This window comes from Limanda limanda, chromosome 19, assembly GCF_963576545.1.
Source record: "Limanda limanda chromosome 19, fLimLim1.1, whole genome shotgun sequence".
Classification (NCBI taxonomy): Eukaryota; Metazoa; Chordata; class Actinopteri; order Pleuronectiformes; family Pleuronectidae; genus Limanda; species Limanda limanda.
In genome coordinates this window covers 3,376,734-3,400,823 of record NC_083654.1, presented here as the reverse complement: position 1 = coordinate 3,400,823, position 24,090 = coordinate 3,376,734, and the positions used below count along the sequence as shown (strand labels likewise).

At 43.4% G+C, this 24,090-nt stretch overlaps 1 protein-coding gene across 1 annotated transcript in view; it reads right to left on the bottom strand.

Annotated features, from left to right (window-relative positions):
* The window catches only part of ptprua (protein tyrosine phosphatase receptor type Ua), a 203,113-nt gene that overhangs the window by 101,915 nt on the left and 77,108 nt on the right, over positions 1-24,090 (bottom strand). Inside the window, exon 3 of the mRNA XM_061092754.1 lies at positions 3,319-3,590. Coding sequence (XP_060948737.1) covers positions 3,319-3,590 — 272 coding nt within the window. The remainder of the gene's footprint in view (positions 1-3,318; positions 3,591-24,090) is intronic.

Here is a 24,090-nt window from a genome sequence, read left to right as displayed (position 1 = left end):
TGTCTGATCGCACACCTCAGCTAACCCCGCTGACAGCACCCTCCCCCTGCCTCCTCCACCTCCTCCACCTCCTTCTCCTCTTTCTCCCCCACCTCCGCTAGGTTGCGCGGCAGCCAAACTTCTAACGTCCACAGAGAAGGGAAGAAAATCATTACTTTAAATCAGTTTGGCTGTTTGTGAGAGTCGCGCAGGACAGGAGAGCTGAGGATGGTAAAGTGCAGGCTGTCCTCATTGATCTGCTCCAGCCCTCTAATCTCATTAACTGGCTCTTGATTTATTGAGATGGGGCCCAGGGTGCGCCAAGGTTATGGAAGCAAACACCTGGCCCGCTCCCCCCCCGCACCAAGGGTCGCATGGAATTGAGGTCAATTGACTGTTTCGGCGGACCCACGCTCCCACAGTCCCTCACACGGGCTGTTGCCGTCTCATTAACGCCTGCTTTGGGTGGGGCAGAGCGGGGGTGGGAGGTGGAGGGTTTGATGGGAAGAAAGAGCATTAGGGGATAGATTATCGGCTGTAATGATGTGAGTCAGGGCTGCATCCAGTCATCTGAATCTTACAAGCTTCACAACAATGCTAATAATGCCGCACCAACAATACAGGCATCAAACTGAGCTATATTGATTACACTGCAGCACGCAGGTAAATTGACTAATAAATAAAGATACAACACAAACACATGCCCGCTGTAATTATACGCCTATTGAGCCACTGTGATATATGAGACTGCTGCAATTTGCTAATTCTTGCATATGGTTTGAATGATAATATTGCGCTGACGTGGACACAACCATGGGTCAGTGTTTGGTTGCCATGGAGCTGCTCAGTGAGACAGCTGGTGGTTTAGCGCCTTGCTAAGTGGCAAATCAAGCTTTCAATGAAGCGAGCCATGACTTTTTTAGGGCTGGGCAACAAGCTTGCAATCAGGATGATAATATTACAAAACTATTATTTTTTACATTGATACATATCACAATTATTACATAGTTGACTGGACTAAAGCTCATGGAAAGGCTAAAGACTGGCTGAAATGTAAAAAGACTGCAGAAATTACACTTTCTTTGAGGTTGCACACATTTCTAAAAAAAAAGAATCATGAAGTTATGACTGAATAAATACACCAAACAACACAGTGAACCACTGAGAGTAATGATTAGAGCGCTAGCGTAGAAGACCCGACAATACAAGAACAACGTAACATAGTCTAACACAAACACACAAGCCAACCTGAAGCTCTCATTTTTGCTGAAAAGCTCCAAAATCCTACACTGTTCTCATTGGTTTTATTTATTTATTAGCAACAACTTCCATGGCTACAAATATAGTCATATTACTCTTAATTGCATTGCTGTGGTAATATAATGTAAAGCAGCTGACGTCATGACTCATTTAAACTAGAAACCTCAAGTCATTAGTTTGTTATTGATTACAGTTTGCTAGCCATCATTATTTACAATTTTACATAACACTGATTTCTTCTCAGCATGAGGTCAGTAAATCCCTAATAATAGTCTGGATTTGAACAGCCCTGATCTAATCATTCAACCTGACTGATTAATCTTCTATTGATTCACGCATTTGATTTGATTATTAATTTATGTCTTGAAAGAAATGTATTTAAAGTTTAAATATCTTCTACTATCACCAAATGAGCAACACTCTTCTTTGCCAAAAATAAAACTGAGTAAAATGCACATTATAAGCTAAAATGTAATAAGCAAATATTTTCTTGGGTTAATTCAAAACAGCGTTTTGAGTAGAATGGTTGATTAAGAATAATAAAAAAAGGCTCACCACTTCCAGGGCTATCATCATTATGCATATTTTAAGAAGTAAACGCAGTCCCATACACTAACAGATGCTTCTGCTAAGTACAGACATCCACTTTAATGATCACTTTAAGCAGATACAGGACAGAGACTGTCTGTTCACTTATTCCTCTGCACTGTTTGTGATGACGAGACATAAGCCGGATGTCTGCAGACAGCTGGAGAGCTGGTGTTCAAAATACACACACTGTTCAGTCGCCTGCTGTGGCCAGAGATTACTTCTCTTCCACAAAAAAGAACAGGGAACTAACCCGACCACTAAGTAACCAGTGCATATACATCAAATAAAGCCTTCATGTTTACCGAGAGAGAGAGAGCAAATCAAATTGCGAAGATTCATCTTGGGATTTTAAGAATCAGTCACTGATTATCCAAATAATGTTGTGATTTAAGGTAAATTAAATAAAAATATAAATGTTCTATTCAGGCCTGATCCTCATCAGCTCCACTTTGTATCGTATGTAATCAATCTATGAGCATCATTATCGTTCATACCACCAACCTACTGATCAGCAGCTAGAAGGTAAATCACCAAATATTTATTCATCAATCATTTTAGTTTTATCCTATAAAATTGATTACATATTAAAAAAGGTCCATTACAGTTTTTACCTAACACTAACTACCTACCCGCATTGAATTCTTACTAAAGAAGTCAGACTAACACGTAAAAGAAAGGCAAAGTGTGTGTGTGTGTGTGTGTGCGCGCGTGTGCGTGATGTCTATACATGTCTAAAATGACAAATCAATTATTATAACAATATTACATTTCTCTCTATAAACCAATGAGTCAGCCCTGCTAAAAGAACAACACTGAATATTTGAAGGGTTATTCCAGTACTTTAGAATAAGTATTCCATAAAAAAGTGGACTAATGAGAGACAGATTAAATATAAAAAAGTTCATATTAAAGCAGCAGACGCCAAGATATCCAGCTATCAAACACTCTGGATACTACATTCTCTATAAAAGAACTCTGTGATGCTTTTCCTCGGATCCTCCATTCCTTGTATATGTCTCCTTAACGCTGCAGTAGACAGTTAGTTCTTAAGGTTTTCATGGGTAAAATCTGTCTTTGCTAAATAAAACTGGGCACCAGCTACAAATGTCCCTCTTCCATGTAATAAGAACTAATCTTAAATAAGGGGAGCTTTTGAAAGGGTTTTTTGTTGGGGGGGAGGGGATTGGATTTTAGACATATATTGGTGTGGGCTTTGCTGTTTGTTTGGCTCCAATTTACATATCTATAATTACAAACTAGGTTTTATTTCTGACAAAATGCTACATAAACAGCTGGCCTGAGGGCAGTATAGGGCACTGTTGATAGAATAGGAAAATCAGTGACATGGCAAAAGTCCCAGATTGCTGCCAGAACCAGCTGATCTTCCAGTCTGCAAACTAGATTTTAAAAAACGACATTATTTAACAGCAATGAAAGCGATTACTGCCGGCCAGGGCCGTCCTCATGTCTTTTTCTGGAGAGTCTTACCTGGTATTCGCTGGGCCAGAAAGTGCTGACGGCGAGCTCCACCTGGTGAAACTGCCGTCCTTGGGAGCCCGAGATATTCCACACAGCGCTGCCCTTGGGGCCCCCATTGACCCGAATGAAGACCTGCAGGTCCCCGGGGCTGTGGCCGTCGCGACTGTACAGGAAGTAGCTGAACTGGATGCAGTGGGTGTCGTTCTCGCTGAGCGGGAGCAGCAGCAGCTGAGCCCGCTGGCCCCCGAAATGCTGCGAGGAATTCACCATCATGAAGGACCCTGGAGGAGAAGGACAGGTTAGACGGCTGTATCTACTTTTGCTCTAGTATCAATTCTATTACTGCTCATTTTACTGTTGAAACATCATTGGTTGACTGAGACGGCTTATTGAGATAACCTATTAGAATAAAGAGCTGATTAGAAGTTTAGTCCTGATAAAATTGAATGACCTTTTCCAAAAAGTAAGACTCTACTCGGTCCAAACAGCACCTGCTATACCAGCACAGTACACTTCACAAATAACAGCTGTTTCAGCCTTTCTACCTGTCAGGCAGAGCTTAGTGACCTGAAATGTGAAAAAAAAGAACAAGATCCATCTCTTTGGGCTTCACCTGTAACACCTCAGCCCAGGATAGAAATGTCATGTTAGTTTTCAGCCGCTGAAGAACGACTGCTTTCTTTTTTTGTTTTTTAAATCCCTGAAAAGAACCAGAGAGCAAAATCTGACAGGCTCAGGGTTGTTATCCAGAGTATCTGTGCAGGCCTCTCTGGCTATTTGTCTGTTTTTGGTCCGTCTCTGCTTCCCCCGGCTTCCTGCCTTAACAGGGGCTTCCATCACTTTTGCAGCACAGCCTCAGATCTGATGTGTTCAAAGCTGCAGCGAAGGGCTTCAGATTGGGCTTTCATTTTGGACTTCGGTTCACAGAGTTACTGCTGCCTCTCTCATCCTGGCTGCACTGCAGAATTCCCCTGGCCACAAGAGAAGCCCGGCAGTGGAGAGTGGGGGAACGAAATGGGGAGGTTTGCAACGATTAGACGCCTGCTTAAAGCAACACTGTGGAACTGTTCCTGAGTCGAAGTGGCCATTGCAGCCACAAGTGGTGATTCATTCTGTTGGGCTCTGAGTCTGAGCGGGTTTCATGAACAGGAAACAAAGCCAATCAATCACTTGAATGGAGCACCAGTTGCACTGTCCAAAACTCCAGATAATTCTGGCTATTTTCAGTTTCAGTTTGTTACGCAAGGTTCAAAGTCTTTTTTACTAAGCTACAATTTGGCATTATACTCTTGATCTTGAAAAGTCTGATTCTGATTTCAACTTTTAAGATAAGACGGGTGAATATATCAATTATACAGACACAACAAAAAAACAGGAAGGGCCAGAGACAGACTTCCATGATCAGGGCACTGAGCACGGCATCACAGACATACAACAGACAAAACATGATCAAAAAGGAAATAGAAACAAATAACAATTGACTATAATCTCCTGAAATTTTCCGAAGGGGGATTTATGTGAAAACGCAAAATGTCTGAATCAAGGGCACCCGACAATCTCCATAGTTTCTTCTGCCAGACGAATATAGTTCGGAGGATTCCCATTGAGTGTGTGGTAGTGCTGAAGACGTTTCTAAGACGCAGAAGATACAAAACGAGAAGTGGTGTCATACACATAGCAGACGCCAACAAAGACGTCCAGAAAGACATCAACAGAGCCGACAACAGCAGACGCCGTCTGAAAATGTCTTTCATCTTTCTGTAAAGGTGTCATGAGACCTCCTAAACGCTGCTCAGGTTGTGTTCCACTGTGACTTTGCAGACAATGCAACGCGCTTGTCAGTACAGAGAATCATGGTTTGGTGTCAGGGACTCTTCAATACACAAATGCTCTGATAAGTTAACTTACAGTAGAATGGTTTTCCCACAGTTTTCCCTTTCCCTTTCCCTTTCACCCTGCTACTGTACTTTAACAACCACTATCTACATCACACCGTAAACGAAAGAATGTAATCTCCCATAGTGTGAATGAAACCCACTAAACTACGAAGGGAAAATGGCAAGACCATCTAGTGTCGTGGTGGTTTTGACAGTTTAAAAACTGACGGGTGTCAGGAGTGTCAAAAGTTAGATTCCAAGAAAGAAACTAACCAAAAGCTGAAATGTCACTGAAAAGTTTTGGACTCCGCTGGTGTGTCATAATTGGTACACTATAAAATGTGAAGATGCAATAAAAGCTAAGGCTGTCTGCGTTTGTTACCTTGGATTGCTTATAGTGGCCTCGGGGATCGCACAGTTTACTTCTCGATCTCCCAATCATCATCAAACTGACTCTTTGATGTCGCCGAAAGGAGAGTGAGCGCACGCTAAGTGCACGTGTAACCTTCACAACAACGTGCAATGACGGGATGGCTGCCGCTGCTCCGAAATGGAGGAGGAGCACAGAGAGCGGGATTGTGGGCTGTGTGGTAACTTAGGTGCTGTAGTTGAGCGAGAGTGCAATCAGAGCCCTGCCTCCTGCATTAATCATACTGACACGGTTATTAGGCCATAATGGCAACCAAGGGAATGCTTAAACCAGAGAGATGGCTGTAATACTCACACACTGACATGCAGGATACATATCTGCACATACACACACACATACACTGCTTACAGGCCCCAAAATACTCAAAGCCACGTCCTTCTGTCCTTAAGAGTGAGCAGTGGCTTCTTTTATCAATGTTCCCATCATTCCTCTTCCTGGATCATCAGCCTTCTTTTTTCTCCTTATTTCTTCCTCATCTACCTCATTGTTTACAAGCCAATTTTTGTAACCTTCAAATTCTCTATCATCGCCACCTCATTGTTGTGCAAATAGTCCAAAATGCATGCACACAAGCATAAACAGAATTACTTATTATTGTTCCCCCAAATTTATAATAAAAAGCCAGTTCGTTTTCAAGAAAAGACAAACAAATACTTGTTAATGTGTTTCATTACAAGGTGATGTGTGGAATTATTTTCACCAAGCTATAAGGGACGTCCCATGTAATTGGTGAGTCTATTGTCTAATTATCTTATAGTTTGTATTAATAAGTAATTTGTTCATGTCTCAACTGTGGATAGAGAGTCTAGTTTGAGTGTGAGGGATATTTTGGTCCTTGGTGCCCATAGGGAAATACAAACATAACATGTCATAGGCCAGGTCAGATCCCGGTAATCCTGGACATGAAGAGATATAAAATGAATATCACAAAACCCAGCTTGAACACTGTCCATCCTCTCCCTCGACTCCATCTTTCCGGCCCCAGAAGCTTGGAGGAGACGTCAAACTGCCAGACATAGGATAACAAGCAGCTGCCGTCCTTTGAGATCTGTCCGTACCCTTGGACAACACTAATATTTTCCCTCACCTGCTCAGGGGAGAAAAAAGCTGGCGTGGGCTCAGTCCAACCACAACCACCACCACCACCTCCCCCTGCCCAACCACCGCTGCTGCAGCTTTGATGTGCGACTTCTCGGGGGAGCTCTGGAGCTAAATTGCTTTTTCTTCTGCTATGAGAGCTGGAGCCCCTCGTCGTTGGAGGACAAGCCTCCAGCTGCCCTCATGACAGGATAGCATTGGGACGAGTGAAGGGGATACAGTGAGGAAACAGCCTCAGCTACAGTAATGCTCTTTTCCACATTATAGGCAAATATCTTTAAAACGTTTATCCTATTTAGTGAAGCAAATAAAGGCACAGGGGTGGCGCGGTGGTTATCACTTTTGTCTCATAACAAGAAGGGTTCAAATCCTGGTTCCTTCTGTGTGGAGTTTGCATGTTCTCCCCATGTCTGTGTGTGGGATATCTCCAGCTACTCCAGCTACAGCACAAAGACTATGTGCAGATTAAGGTTGCATTTGAGACTCTAAAAAGCTCGTCGATGTTGATGTGAAAGGTTAAATCTGTGTGTTTGATACGCAGGCGACCTGTCCAGAGTGCACCACCGCCTCTCCAGCAGACTGCAACCCTTTAGAGTTGACCATACTTTTCTCGTTTCATTTCTACGTCAGTTTTTGTGTTTCTTTCCTTCCTAAATATAATGTGAACTTATTTGATCACTTTAAAATGTCAGACCATGGACTCTTTGAATATTTTACATTTTGCTCGAAACTGTCAGGTAACTGCTGCTCTAGTTAATTTAAATTATTGTCGAGAAAAACAACAGAGCGTAAAAAATGTCAGTATGATGAAGATATAGTTATTAAGAGGCAGGATGTTAGTATTATTAAAAAAAGCGTTTAAAGGTGTTATAGGTTGTATTGCTCCTGTTCCCTTATGAAGCAATTATCTGATGATATGGAGTCTGATGCGATACGTATCTCTCCTTGAATGCTGATTAAATAGTGTCCGCATATGCCTCATTGAAACAACAGAGCTAGAATATTTTATCTCCAACTCAACTTATTGAGCCTCCCAATGCAAATACTGGAGGTCATGGTTCAAAATTATAAAGTTTAGAAGCTTAAATTATTGATGGTGAAAGTTCATGAGGTGAATGCCACCCCTGAGACTGACATGGTACGATCCACGAGAAAGAAGACGTCTCACTCTGTTGGATTTTTTTGGAACGGAAGGCAAACTTTGTCATTTTAAGAAGTAAAATTGATGCTAAGCACAGATTCAACACGTGAAACTGCAGCTGATCTTTTTCAATGTTGCATTGCTAACGATACTCAGCGTCAGAGCTTAGTGAGTCTGTATATTTATACAGCTACTGTGTTACTACTGCTGCTGCGGCTAAATAATTAACATGCACATTTCACGAGTTAATGCAGCTGGATACTGCACTGTAGAGCCTGGCTGTCTTAGAGGAGCTGCAACACAAAGAGGCTGAGGTAGACAAAACACAACGGAATCTAAAAGGACTGCAATTCGATCTGCATTATTCCAGCCGATACCAATCCATTAAAATGTGTGAGGATCAGTCTGATGGCTACTGATCCACAGGATTGGCTCCGAACATCTCTGCTAACATCTGTGCAAACTGATGTTAAGCCACGACAAACAAACCGAGAAAAATGTCTGTCTCCTATTTATGACATTAAATTATTAAATGTGTTTTATTTATATATTGAGGTTAAAACAACAAACACTGTCATGGTTACAATAATGTAAAACTCAGTTGATGGTTTATTTGACACACCCACTAATTAAGTAAAAAAAAATTAATCCTCCAGTCACTTCTTTTTTGTTAACTGGCAGTTGTTTCAATTATTTTGCCAGCCCACTTATATCATTGAAGGTAGGCTGCATTGTATTAGCTTTTTCAGCTAAGTGTGCCTAATAGACTGGCAGCTGAGTTTATGGTTTGATGCCCTTTGAGCAACTGCATAGAAAACTTGAATGGCACCGAGTAGAATGCACTCCTCCACCAAGGCCCAAGGTCTCCTTATAAAACCTCAAACAAATTCAGTGGATCTGGTTTGAACATGCCTGATTCTTTGTATCAAGATTCACAAAGGACAATTTTCTTCAATGATTGAGACAGAGAAAAAAAAGACCAAGATCCCGATCAGCACCAAGTTTCAAAAAAATCGGTTAGATTGTGTAATCCTGTGAACGACCAAACAATCCAGCGAAGGCTGATGAAAACCAAATCTCCTTGGTGGAGATGGATATCTTAACAATAACTATTGACTGATTACGTTACTAAATAACATTTTAATCATTTTAGGTTGAGTTCAGCTCTTTGTCCCACTTGATCCCACTGCGGCTACAACCCCAAGCTCTTCAACTTGCTCTCAAATAACCGTTAAAAACTAGGACTGGCACTTTTTATAAAAAATTCAAGGATTAAATTAAACATAGGTGGAGAAGTTCATATTGGAACTGTACTGACGTCAGACCATCTGGAGTACTTCCTGATCCAGCAGAGGGCGCACACTATCAGCGTGACCTACTGACCAATCCTCCTCCAATCAGTCACTGATGCATCTGAAGAGTTGCTTGTGGTTCTACACAGCAAAGGAACTTTGTACCATGCAATCTGTGGACTCACCCAGTGAGGCAGCAGAGGAGGCACCACAGAAAGGTGGAGGACATGTTTGTCCTCATGACCTGTCCTCTATTAGATACGGTCCTGATCTACCCCTCGTTTTTATATCTCTCTTAGTTACACTTTCATATAGGTATCTCTTACCTGTTCTACTTCCTGTATTTGCCAAATTTTCCCTCCTTGTGATTGTCTCTCCCGCCCCGATGTGTTTCGACTGTGTCCAATTATCCAAGCCTCCCTTGTGTATTCAGTGTGTCCGCTCCTATGTTCTTCTCCCCTGTGTTACCTCATGTTGCTGCTCTGTTCCCCAGAGTCGCCTCCTGCTTCCGTTCCCTTGTGTTCCTCAGTGTCTTTTGAGCTGAATTGTCCCTTTGCATATGCTCGCCTGCCAATTTTAATTTATCGTCACTGCGCCTCTGGGCCTTGGTGTCTTCTGCGTTTGGGCCCTGACTTCTTTACACGACTTCATTATATTTGTCAAGCAACACTGATGTTTTTTTGGTAAGGACACCACAACAAGTTGAGTCTTGACGTTGTGACTTTTTCATGGCTAAGGTCTTCACAAATATTGGCCGTTTTACACAACCAGCAGACACAAAGCTTAATTAGCATTCATTTGGAATCATGTTTATGGCCCCAGGATAAATGTAAGTAATTTATGTTCCTCTATTGTGCCTCATTTTTCTTTTTTTTTTAAATTTTGTGTCAGTAATTCTGTATAATATAGGGTGTATGACCCAAAGTAATGCAATGCAAGTAAATGCCATGATCATTAAGCTGATATTGTCTGTTTTTACTTGTCCAGTCTTATATAAAACGCATGGTGGTAAATAATCTTTTGTGGACTAATCTAGTGTGGTGACAAATAATTTAATAGTCAGGTTTGAAGCCAGTTTCGGAGACATATAGACCACTCTGCATGTTGCATGAAGGAGTTTCACAAACAAGGTTTCCTTAAGAGTGCATGGACTTTCAGTTGATTTTGTCCGCAATTTTAGCCTCAGTTTGGAAATTGCTCACATCAATGGGTTTTTTAAAGTTCTTTGCTGGCAGCTGTCAGGAAAGGAGCTTGATGAAAGTGGTGAGATTGAATCAAAACCGTAACGTCACAGACCAGGAACCCAAATCATTAAAAAAATGAGAGGAACCACAGAATCTTTCCAAGTTTTTCACTTGGAGTGAAAACTTTTGTGATCAAATGTTTGTGTAAAAATACGGATATGTGCAGCTTTAAATCATAGAGCAGCCCAGGAAAAGAGATGGGACCAGCTGCTGAAGGTTAGAACACAGGCACAAATTCGTCAAAAACAGGCCAGCGTCTCTTCAGTTTAGCATGATGGAGGAAGTCAACATGATTGATGCAGTAATTAGAAACTTGATCATATTCATGAAGATAGTTTTGATAACCTTACCCACCATCCTTGAGGACACACACATGCACAAAGACACATAATGGAGACGCGCACACACACACACACAGGTTGGTGTAAAAAAAATACATCCAGTGCAGAGAAATTCTCCATAAATCCATAAAAGCTGATAAGGTTCCATCTATTTCTCCCATGACCCTGCCAAGGGCGAGGGAACATGCATTAAGAGATTAGGGGACGGCTTCAGCTCCCTGAATTCATATCAGAATGTGGGGTGGGAACCTGAGTCATAGGTCTGCCTGCTTTTATCACACTTACACTGAGGGGAAAAAGGCAGGGGGAGCCGAAAGTGGAAAAGAGGGGCGGGGAAGTGCAGCAAGAAAGGAGGGGGAGATAGCGAGGGCTTTTATCTTTATGTTTGTCTCCGTCATTTTTCGTCAGCCTCCCTCCACCGCCATCAATAACGCTCTGTATAACTCGGACGGGCCCTTTCTACCCAATGACAACACCATCTTTCCTTGAAAAAGGCCGGGCAAAACCTAGCGCATTTTAATCAAATTTTTATCTAACACTGTCTACCTCTCATCACTACCTCCACCTCCACTCGCCGCGAGTAACAGTTAACAGTCTTGCTTCTGGTGAGGTTCATCGAGATTGCATGATTGGTGAGAGCGAGCCGGGCTATTTTCCTCGACCCTGCTCCTCCAGGGCATTTGGAGAAGGTCATCCCGGATTTTCAATTTGGTCTGTGAATTTCGTCTTTCAGATCTTCATCTGCTTTGTGTCTTTTGTTCTTGTTTTTTCTCCTGATATCGCAACCCAGAGCCATAGTGACCTCAGATGATATTGCACATACAAGAATTGTGAAGTGCGGCGAGCGTAGATGATTGGCCGGGCCCAGATTGGTCTCACTGTTTGCTCCTCTTTATATCTGTGGCTGCAGTGTGTCATCTGCTCACTGCGGCTGGGACTTGTTTACTGGAGCCAAAAGGCGATGCAGATTTTGCCATTTACAGAGTGACACAGTGCTTACACCGTGCAAATGGGAAATCTGCAAACCAACAGCAGCTGGTCATGAATGCGATACTGACAGAGCCTAAGCAGCCCGCGAACAATACGAGTCTGACTGCAGCTGACAACCCCGGCTAATGAATTCCCCAGGTAAGACTCAAGAGCCCAGCAGACAACCTGGAGACCGCTGACAACTACAGAGTCATTACTGTATTTCTACACTGGCGCTTCCAGGATGCACCGATTAGCAGCAGATACTGAGTGAAAGGTGCCAACAATGTTGCCTTTTAGTGTTTGTGCACATGCTGCTGCAGCGCTAAAACTGGAGCTGCTGCTGCTGTGTCTACGCTGCACACACTCACCAACTGGAGAGGACCTCATTCATTCCCGAACCCTTGATCTCAAATGCATACTAAAATTAAACATTAGCACACGGAAATATGTATCTGCTGGAGACGCATCAGTTCAGAGAAGCCAAATTCATTGGTAGCCTATACGTCGCTTCTGCTGTTGCAGACCTTATTCAACTGTAAACCTCACAAAAGGAAAAAGAAGGGATTTATCTCTCATAGATTTTAGAGCCCATTGACTATCATGCGGCCACGAGTGAGCCTATGGGTGCAGCGGTCAATAGTCTATGCACTTTAGATATCTGGGCCAAGACTCTGTCTACTGTTTGCCATATGCTGTTTACGGTCCAGCTAATTTATTTTATCACAGGCGTCAAACGTTTCTCCACACAAAAAACTAACCGCGATTCTTTTTGTAGGTCTATTTGGTCCAGACGACATTTCGGCTAGACTACATAGAAAACTACCAGCATATGAATGCAGATAAATTTAAATGCAGAGAGCCAATGCATTTTGGTCAATGTGTTCTGCCTCTTTTGATCTTCACACGGGCTGTTTACCTGGCGGCGCCCAAAGCCTGCTCAAACATGATTAGTCAAGCTAGAATCTGTTTAGAGAGATAAAACTTTCAGTAATCGAAAATGTTGGCATTATTATCATGGTAACATTGTGTACCATGAAAACCAACAGAATCAGGAAATCTTCGCTTCAACAATTGCCAGACAATTACACATGATTAATTGACACTTAAACACAGGGAAATGCTGTTTGTTTGCTGTTAACAAACAACAGTCAAAGTGTCTTTAAATCATGATCACATTTCCTCACTGACCTTAACCAAGTGTGTATTATTGTTTCAACAGTAAATTTTATCCAAAAGCATGCTTTTTGCATAAACTATCAAATCATTGCACTGTCACGTCACAAAATGAGTTATTTCAACATTTGAATTAATAAATAAACAATGGTTGCCTCTCGTTGAGCAGCCAGTGTAAATGTCATTAGAGGGGAGCAGCAATGGCTCGTACTAAAGGAAGAGAATGCTGGAAATATTTCTGTTTTTCATATAAAATAAGAAAATGATCCAAACACCATTCAAAGTAATTATTCCTACAGCCTAGACTAACATATGCATGGAGAGAAATTTGATATTGTTCCTTTTGTACTTTTCAGGCTCAACTTCAGTTCCAAGAACACGGTAAGAGCATTTCCCAGCAGGAGATCAGGGTAGACAAGTAATCTGATTGGCTGCCTGTGGCCGATGCTGAGGAAAAAGTTTTGCTGCAGCCAAACTTTTCTCATTGACAAGCTTGTTGACTGCCCACACTTCAGTTCCACCCCCCCAGAAGCGGTGTTTAGTAATAAAACGATGGACTTCTTGCTACTTGCTTGCAGCGTGGATTCAGGGTTGCCCAAAAATAAATCTCATCTTGATCCTGACCTCGGGCCTGAGACACCGGTCCGGAGTCGGAGTCCGGGGCCAGCTGACAGAGATGTGTGTGGTTCGGAGGAGGATGCGGGGGAATCTTCTCTGTGGCAGAAATCAATAGTGCATTAGCAGCCGTGCAGCGACAACGTGTGGGCTGACTATCCTCCCTCAAACCACTACCAGCTCACTGCCCTTCTGCTGCATCTTGATACACCCGCCCTCAGCCTCTTCATCTAAACTCCTGTGATCTAGTGTTTGTTTCATCTCTGCATCGCCGAGGCCTTTTGGGAGCTGGTGCACTCTCTGCTCTTCAAGCCAGTAATACAGTGTGCTCTATTTCGTATAAGATCTCTCGTCATTTAGTAAACAGAGAACGTAATTTCCCAGGCCCTAGTCCTTGCTTCTGCTCTATTTCATTGTAGTAGATCACGTCCATGAGGTGCTTCCTCCCCTGAGAGGAAATATCTATCTAGTACATTCATCTACAAACATTACCAACATTTACAGAGATGAAAAATGTTTCCTTATGTTTTTATCTACAGCAACCAAGTGGTGTAAAGGTGAATCTGAGAGATTATCACATGATTAACTAGATGGGAAGAAAGAAAATTTCTGGTGCATAATAAAATAATGTTTTCTGATCGTAAAAATAAAAAAAATCATATCTTTATTTATATCAATAGCGCAAAGTAGTATTTCCTAATCTCCTTTCAATCTATGATGAGCAGCAGGAAATATGCTTGGCTGTAAACTGCCATTAGCAAGGGCAGGGGCCCGAGGAATCTAGTCAATAAACATGCAAAGGCCGAGCAAAGTTGGGGAATGCTGTTGTTTGTTCATTACAATATATGACAATGTCGTTTTGTTTTGATTACAATATAAAGAAAATTCACGCACAAGTTAAGTCTTATACTCTTATCTAAGTCAAATTGCTTTAAGACATGCAATGAACTGCAGATAGTCTCCTGAAACTATCCAGGGGCTGTACGTGTGAGCGTTGAAGTGGACTTTCTCTGAAAGTTTTCCTGCCAGCCCCAATTAAAATCTTAGAAGAAAGTCAGAGTGAGGTGCGTTGATGACATTTCTATCAAAGACGAGAACACAAATATCTCAGGAGGAAAAGGAGGAGCCAAACATGACGCTGACAAAGATGTCAACTTGGAAATACGACAATACTCAAGAGCTTTTGGTGATAAGGGATGAGGACGGTGTTGATGTGCTGAAATGTGTATGCTATGTCCCGCCTCTTACATGCACAGATACCTCCCTTCAACTGGACACTCATCCGACTCAGAATCTGCTGCTGCTTTCTGCCTATTATGTGTGAAAGGCAAACTCTGGGAAATGGATATTTTCCGGAGGTCGTGTCTGAAAACTGTTTATACGCACTAGCACATAGTATTTGATCAAAAATTGAAGTTACTGTGTATCATTGCATTTATTTTGAAAAATATGAATAAAAATTGTTTTTAACCAAATGTATCATCATAAGAAAACAACAGTATGATGCAATAAACTAATACTTTGTCTTCATTTGAAGGATGAGGTCTCTCCTCTATGATGACTTGAGTTGTGCTTTATTTAATTTTTCCTCAAGGTTGTTTAAGCCGCAGTGGTTCTCTGTGGCTGCAGGTCAATCATAAAGCTGTTTTCCCTCCATACACTAGTTGTCAAGGAAGCTCAAAGGTTTAAAGGAATGTAAACCTGAAACTGTGACAAATTGTCCATGAATGAGAAATGGAAACTAGAGCTCGAAGTGAAACGAGGGAAAAATACATATCATCTGAGTGTGGCTTTTATCTACCTTCTCTCTGTGCCTAGAAAAGATACAGAACGGCTTTCTTGATTAAGACAAATGGATGTGACTGTGGTCCTTCAAGGCGAGAAGGATAAAAACACATCCTTCAGAAAGAAAGCATCTTCTCCAGACAGACTCATTATCACTTTCTTGATGACTCCTTGTGGGTGTTTCTTGGGGTCTGCACAGTAACAGGCTCCATCACACAAAGGACCCTGAAATCTCTCAGACATCATCAATTCAAGAGATTAGGGAAAGAGGAGACCTACATTGTGCTGTAAGTGCAAGGCACATGACACAATGCAACATGAGAATGAGTACTCAGGTAGAGTAACCCGAGGTAAAAGGAGGAAGACGCCAGTCGATAAAGCCGGGTCCTGCAGAGGAGCCGTCCAGAGTCCTCAGCTTCCGTTCTGCTTGGCAGAGACAAACAAAGCCTTTCATTCCCCAAACCCATCTCCTCTTGAGATAAGCCTGCTTCTTGGCTGTATTTGCCCTTCACTGATAGGGAAGTGATAGTGAGAAGTGGGTGGGAAGTTTGAGGCCAATAGCCTAAAATCAGATTTCCATCAGTTGGTGCAGTGCAGAGCTGCAGCATCTGTGCGAAAGAGGAGGAGGAGAGGAGGGTGTATTGGATTTGGCAGGCTGGATCAAGGCCCACTGCAGGTCACTGCAGACCCACTCCCAGCCCCCCCCTCCACCCACATCCACACACACAGAGGCTGCGATAAGACCCTATCTTTTACAGTCGACCTGAGTGCCAGTGGCGGACGTGCAGAGTGCATCTGAAGGAGAGGCTACCATCTGGACCACATCACCTTCAAGATGCAAAGGCCAGCACTTCTTTTCCTCCACCTGTCCCCCCCTAAGCCCAGATATGAAGCCCTGACCCCAGGAACATATTGTCCGCCAGTGGGCAGAAGGGGGGGGGGTAATAGATGCAAAATCTGAAACAACAGCAGCAACGCCTGGAATTGGACAGTAACAGTTTTGTCTGACACAGGGTTTTTAAGTCGAACGCAGAAGAAAATATGTTTTGATTTGAGCTGCTGACGGATGTGAGTTTGTGTCCAATACAAAATATAATCCATTCACAAAGAACAGTGAAATATGGAGTGTTTCCTCCATAAATGTATTAGTTGAAAACAATAGATCAGCATGAATATGAATCAAAAGGTTAAAAATTTAATAAAAACAAATAAACAAACATTATGAAAAAAAATGCACAATGAGCAAACACTAGGGAAAACAAACATTTCAGGGTTACATCTTTTAATTAACTCAATCATACAGTATAACCTTCATGTGTCTTATTTAATAAATTCAGTTTGAACGCTGTGGGTCTCTGTAGTTTAAGAGCATGAAACCTTTGTATTGTAACCAGGGTTGGGGATTGTAACTTCTAAAGTAACACCCTTATAAAACTAAGAAACAAATTTAAAAAAACTGGACTCAGGCTACATATCTGCCAAGACCTGTCAACTAAAGTAACAACTATGAGGCATTTATGGCTAACGTCATAACAGTGTGAAGGATGGACAAAGGGTTGGAGGGCGGAGGAAAGGGAGGGAGGGAGAGAGAAGGTCAAAGAAAGAGGGAGGGAAGAAGATGAAGAAGAGAAGGAAAAAGAGCATGGGAGGACAGAAAGCAGTGTGATTGCATTTAGGCTCAGAAAAATAAATCCTTCTCTGCGGCTGTCCACTCTTCCATCTCTGTCCCAGTGCTTTACTATAATACTTATATCACTGCAAAATAAAGTCTGCACAAACAGCCAGTGTTTCACATTCCCTCACTCAAGAGGGTTCATTATATAGCACAAGCTCTCTCTCCTTCTCCTTCTCTCTCTCTCTGGCTTTATCCATAAGTCACCGACCAAACACACATACACACCCAAGCAACTGTTCAGTTCAACCCTGATCTTTATAAATGTGTCCTTGTCTAAATGCACGTGCCTGCGCATCTTACATTTTATTTTTTAATAAATTCTAATATATACTCTTTTAACTTTTGGAAATTTCAAAACCACGTTGTTGATCCAAAGTAACACAGGGAGCGAGAAGTTCCAGAATTTGGGGGGCAGTGATGGAGAAGGTCCCCATAAAACACAGTCCTTGATCTGGTGACAGACAGCAGTCGCTGCTCAGATGACCTCAGTGTTCTGACTATGATGAATGGGTCAAGACCACTTTTTGACAGGTTCACAAATATAAGAATAAAAAAATAAGTCCTGTCGCTGACAAGCAACCAGAGGGTTTTTAAATGGTGAATGTATTTTTCAGTGTTAATTCTTATCAAATTGACTTTTTGCAAAAAAAAAATGAATCGAACAGTGAATCGATAAGAACAAAATTAATAAAACCCAGTAAAATAATAATAATTACTATAATTACTTCCACAACATGTGCAAAATGAAACTGTTATAATCTTTGTACTATATTAGAGGTGGCACAACTTTACAGGATGATGATCCACTTTTTACATCCCCAGGACCCCTTTAAACCTGACTTGACAGTCTTAACTTCAAAACATCAAATAAGAAGAAGTTCAGATAACTAGATACATGTATGTGTTTTAATAATAATTTTTAAAAAATGTCCTCAGTCTGTTATTAGACATGGTTGGGGGCTTCAGACTGGCACTAGGGGGCACACTAATGCTGGCCTTCAACATTCACAAAGGCCCTTCAAATGAGCCTGCATGTGTCCCAAATCCCAAAACACCAAATGGCCCCCTGTTGGATAAAGGATAAAGGCGTTTTAAATTTTAAATGTGTCATTGAAAGGAGAACCGTTAACTGACAAGGGGCCTTTCAAACCCCTTTGGGACTCAGGCAGAGGGAGTAACGGCTTAACGTACCACACACAACGCCGTGGCAGTGAGTGATTCAAAATCACCCACGCTTCAAACCTATTGGCTGCAAGGGACAACAAAACCAGCCAATAGCCGGGGTGCGGGATTCAAACGAGCCAAACAAAAATCAGGCATTAACATGCGCACACACACAATGTTACTCATTCAAAAGTCATTCCTCTGCGAGAAACAATTGAAAGCCGTTTGTAATCTCAGGGATCCTGATTCATATCCTGCGTGGCTGCAGTTTTAATGGTACAGCTTCCAGCAAACAAAGCCTTGGAAATTGAAATCAATAGTAATAAATCAGCATAATAAGCATCTTGGCTGAAGTTGGAGGGGAAAGCACAATGTTCTCAAATCTATCATTTGACATTTATGAGCAAAACTCTTAATCCTTGGATTTTGCAAACGGTGGGCGCAGAGTCGTCCAACTGACTGCAAATCACGGTGGGAGAGCAGACAAATGTCCATAAAGGGACTGCAGAGGCTGACCCTGCATGCGCAGCGGCCCTCAGCTCTGTAATTACAAGCAAAGCAAGATGAAAAATCCGGCCAGAAACCCACGGGGAAATACCCACACAAAGTTGCGGCAATTACATTCATTACTTTTTTTTCCCTGCAAAAGAGGAGAGCGAAGCGTGCGCGTCGCAAGGTCACGCACTCCATTGTGAATTTTGCCCCAGAGAGAATGACTAACCGCGGACAAGAAAAGGACCTTTCGACAATAATGCACGATCACCCACACAAAAAGCAGCGCAGGCATTCCCACGACAGCCCTCTGATCAGCTTTATTACAAAGAGCCGGGGCTTGATTTAGGGCGGCAGAGGTAGAACAACAAATAAAAGAGAGGGACACCAGTTTTCAAATACAGGCCGGATAATTCCTTGTCTCCTCTCCTTTACTGGCTCTCTGTGCATGTGCACTGCGGATGAACTCAACGGCAGCAGCCCCCTAGCGTGGTCCCAACATGCCAGGGGAACAACAGCACTGGTAGTGACACTGGCTGTTATAGTTGTGACAAGGCAGCAAGTGGCTGGAACTGAGAGGGGAAGGAGGGGGGGGATGTGTGTGTGCGTGTGTGCGTTTGTGTGTGTGTGTGTGTGTGTGTGCATGGTGGCATTCAAACGGGGAGTTCGGCTTTTGTTCGCTGGCTGCTGCCCTCCTATGGGGGGAGTGAGGAGGAGGGCGGCCGGGAGACAAAGCGTCCCAACAGACTGGAAACCAGGCAGCCAGCGACTGCACTAAATCCTCCACACACATTTGATGACCCACACAAAAGCATTTTACACCATCTCATGTCGGCACCCAAGCGGAGCACCAGGAGAAGGAGGGGAGCAAACTGGAACTGGGTCAAAAATCCAATTAATCCATGACAGGAGGGGAGGGGGGGGGGGGGTCTGGAAAACCCTCAGAGAGACAGTGCAGCAGGAAAAAACCACAAGGAACAATACACCACTGCCCCTTGACCTGTGTTTGTGTGCGTGGCTGTGTGGCGAGTGCATTCACTCCGGATCAAGGTCAGACAGTGTTTGTTATGCAGAACTGCATGCTGGTACTGTAACTAATGTACTTGGGACGCTGGCATTTTTCCAAATAACCTTTTGAAGTTCTCTAGGAGGCTCATCAACTTCCTCAAACTGCACATTTAAAGCGGCGCTGACTTTGTTGTAGTTTACTGATGGATTGATGAGCAAGAACAGTTATATTTCCACCTCAGCCACACTTTCTGGTGGGGAGGTGGGGGGGGGGCGGTGGTGCAAGTCTCAGTCCCCTGAGGCGCTGGGGATGTTGATGCGGGGCAAATGGGCTGCGGCAGTGGGCTGACAGCAGGGATGTCAGCAGGGCTGCGGAGCAGTCACTACGGGTGATAGGTGTCAGCTGGGAAGATAAATAATGTAAAGCCTATGGGATGCAATAGCAGCCGTATATATGTGACTCGAGTCGGTGACATTCCTGGGGAACGCTCCATTCTAATGGAGGACACACTTGCAGCCAACAGCCGCTGCATTCCAGGGCCAGCAGCCCACCAGAGATGGAAATGAAGGCGAAAAAGAGGAGGAGAGAGGAGAGAAAACTTAAGCAAAAGTCCGATATAGGTTTTTAATGGTGTGTTCTGTTAAACCAGTGGGGACTTTGAGGGGTACGTCTGCCCGGATTCACAGGAAGAAAAACCTCTGCTCCACGGCGCTCTATCGTTTAAAACTAGTTCTGGTCATTCCCCGCTCGGAGACAGGTGTTGTCCATCAGTTGTCAAAGTTAAAAATAACTGCAGCTTTTAGGGTTAAAGTATGGATTTACCCTTTAACTTATGACCAATACAATTTGAAACACGGTGACCCTTTAGTGGTATTATTTTGTCAGCTGTCACAGAGAAACTTGTCACCTGCCACTCCTTAACGGCAGTCAGTCGATCAATCAATGAACAGTCTTGTACCTCTGACTGACTGATGCTCAAACACTCACTGGGACACATGAGATACTCTGGCAACAACTCAACCAAAAGGAGCAATTACTTGTTTTTGTCACAGCAACTTTTCTTCTTCTAATATTAACGTTTCTGCTGCAGAGGCTGTGGTCATACTAAAAGAGAAACTGGAGCAAAGGTTCATCTGCTCTTTTAGTCACACACTGGTGAATATTCGGACTACTCTGCCCGTAAGCCTTAGTGTGAAACCTCTAGGCGCTGTGGCAGGACAGGCAGTCTCTCTCTGTAACAAGCCCTACAGCTAAGATCAGAATACCTGATGAGTCAGACCACTGCTATGGAGAAGCCGAACCAGAAGTTCAAGAAGACTGACTGAAAAAGTCTGTCCTTGCTGGATTAGCTCATGAATAACTGTCTTGTAATTTATCAAAGCATGGGCTGCTCCAACCCCCCCAAGTGAGGTATAAAGTTTGAAAAATAGCTTACAGAGTTTGATCGGTGAGGGTTTTAGTCTTGATTTTAATGATAATCATAATTGTTTGGAAGGTTTAACAGATGTTGATTGTAGCCCAAAATTTAACTTGTGTGGCACTTTCCAGATTTCTTTTTTCCAGAGTAGCTTTTTTCAAATTTGTTAGACTTCCACATCAGTGAGAAAACAATGTAAGTTTGGACGGAGCGCTACTAAATGTTTTTTGGCTTGACCAGAAAATGTCCAATGCTACATCCCCCATATGTCCCACTAAGTGAGTGATAGAGTTATGTTCGGGATTAAAGGCCAATTTATGCCTCTCCGTTTTTTCTTTTACGGACAGATAAGACCGCCCTATGGGAGAGGCGGTGGACTAGTGGCAGAAAACTTGGACTACTGGCAGAGAAGGGGTCTCTGGTTCGATGCTGGTTCGACTCCACGGTTCGTCGGAAACTTGTCTGGATGGTGTAACGAACCTGGACCTGTCCAAAGTTCAAAAGGACTCTTCTCCCTACCCTGTCTAGTGCCCCTGAGCAAGGCACCTTACTCCCCCAACATCTGCTCCCCGGGCGCCGTACCTGGCAGCCCACTGCTCTGCTCTGCAGTGTGTCCTGCACCAGATGGGTGAAATGCAGAGGACTAATTTCCCCAATGCATGAGTGTGTTTGTGCATGTTTGTGCATGTGTGTGGGATTAATAAAGTGTATCTTCTTCTTCTTCTTCTATCCGTCGTGAAACGCCCTCTCCGAATGCTTCGGACAGCTTTTCGTACACGTCTGATTTTTCTAACTATCCGTCTTCATGTTGGAGACCCGACGGACCGCTCTTGGCTGTGATTGGTCCGCGAACGACATCATTTCCGTATGACGTCATTTCTGTTCGACGTCATTTCCGGCCTCAAACGTCCTGCTTGACAGCTAACCCAAACACAACTATGATTCTACGATTAATGTGACGTGTGTGTTAATCCAGCGGAGTTGTCCGGCTGACGGTGGCTCGTTCGAGCACTTAGGGCATGTGTGCACGGTCACATACGGTTATAACGAGCTTTCAAAACGGCGCTAGCAGGCTAGGCTAGCCACCATGCTAACTGCGGTGGTAACAGTGCAAGAACCCACCGTCACGACTTTAATTCCACTTCTATCATGACACTGTTTCTATAATACCGTCAGGTTAGAAGCAAACACTGGATAGTAGTTATTAGTGCCGGGAGTCCCTGCTGACTGTGTGTGGAAGCTGGGGGGAGCTAGCTCCGGGTAGCTTCTAGCTACATGTAGCCTCAAGCAGATTCAAGCTGTGGAATCAGCAACACAGTTCGGAAACAAGACCGGGGAACCGCTGCGCTAAGAAACGATTACATCAGCATCTTGACAGGCTGGGTGTCACTTTATTTAGTTCTGTTAGTTGCCATGGTTCAGTGTGTGGGACGCAAGCTAACATGTAAACAGAGACACGTGGACTTCTTCTTCCCATAAATGGGGTAGGCTTCTCTGAGCTCGTCTTCCGTTGCGCCACCTATGGGTTTGGCGATGAATTTTTTTCCGACGGACTGTGTCGGAGAAGTAAAATCAAAAAGACTCTTTGCCCCCCGCTGAGACCTCTCCGAGAACGGACACGTAGTAGTATATAAGAGCCTTAAGTTGCACCATTGGTAGACTCAGAGCTTTGGGGGGTTTCCCCATTGACAGTTGCTCTCTCAAAGTGAATTAGCACAAACACTTTTTATTATCGAACACCTTTAACAACATTTTTCAAAACTGCACCGAGTGACAATTCTTACAACTTGTTGGACAAATGTTCACTGCTTCCCATCCAAGAAAGATTTGCGAGTTATATCCTGAGAGCGCTTGGCACGGCTCTCTCTGCATCTCCTCAGTGAGAAAGTTGTGAAGCTTGTAACTTAAAAAAAAAAAAGCTGCTAGAGAGAAAGTCATGAGCGGCTGGAAAGACTAAACAGACGAAAAACCAATATGTGAGTAAAAAGACAAAGAGAAGTCACATGGGAAAAGATGCCAAAGAGGCTGAACAAGAGAAAATTGGAGGATAAAGGGAGAAGACAAATTGAGCAGATGGGTGAACGAGGGGGGCGGGCGCATTAATCTAAAGTGAGGCGACACGGTGAGAGTAGGAGAGAGAGCGAAAGAGGTAAAACAATGTCTAAGAGGATGAACCCTCCAGCGGCACTCATTTCTGGGGTCGCCTCAGCGTTAATCAAGGCTCTGAGGCATCCACGAGCCAGGAACAGCCCCAGAGCAACTGCCCCTGTAGTCTGCAGAGAGGTGATCAATCAGCGCCGGTGGCTGCCACGCAGATGCTCCGCTGCACTGTCAGTTACAGACACGCACACCGAGAGCGACAGTGATGAATTAGGAAACGCTCAGACAGTTTAGGAGACGCTGACTCTCCTCATCTGCATAATAAACCGTTGCATGATCTCATCTCACTTTGTCCCCCCCTTCTTCTCATCTCTGACTTCAGTTTGCTCAATTTTTTGATCTATCTCCACCTCGGCCACTCGGGTTCAGCCAGGTTACCTTAACTGTGAGAAAACACAGGGTTTCAAAGACGAGCTTGAATTTCCGTTGGTCTTTTACCTTTTGAAGCTTCTTTGACCAAAAAAACTACGAAAACTATAAGCTGAACATAGTTGTGTAGCTTTAACTCGAGCATGAAAAATCTTTGGATGCGCCTTCAGTGGATTCTGGGAACACTCGCTGTGGTATTTCCCTCTGTCCCCTGCAACGCACAGAAACTGCCGCTGTTCCTGCTTATGAAGAACCAGGGCACCTTGAAAATAATGAGATCCTGTTGGCGAGAAGACACTTTCTCATAACGTCCCACTCGAGTTTGTTGACACCCGACAAGGTCTAAAAACAAGCACAACGCCTCAGCAGCAGAATGAGTGGGAGGAGGGGAAATAAAAAGTAATGCATACCCAGTCTGTGTGAAACACAAGCACAGCAGCTTTTGTATGCCAAAAGTGTTCCTTTAAGTTCAGGGATAAAGATGATGTTATTTGATAGGGTTACTTAGCTTGAAAATTGGTACACGT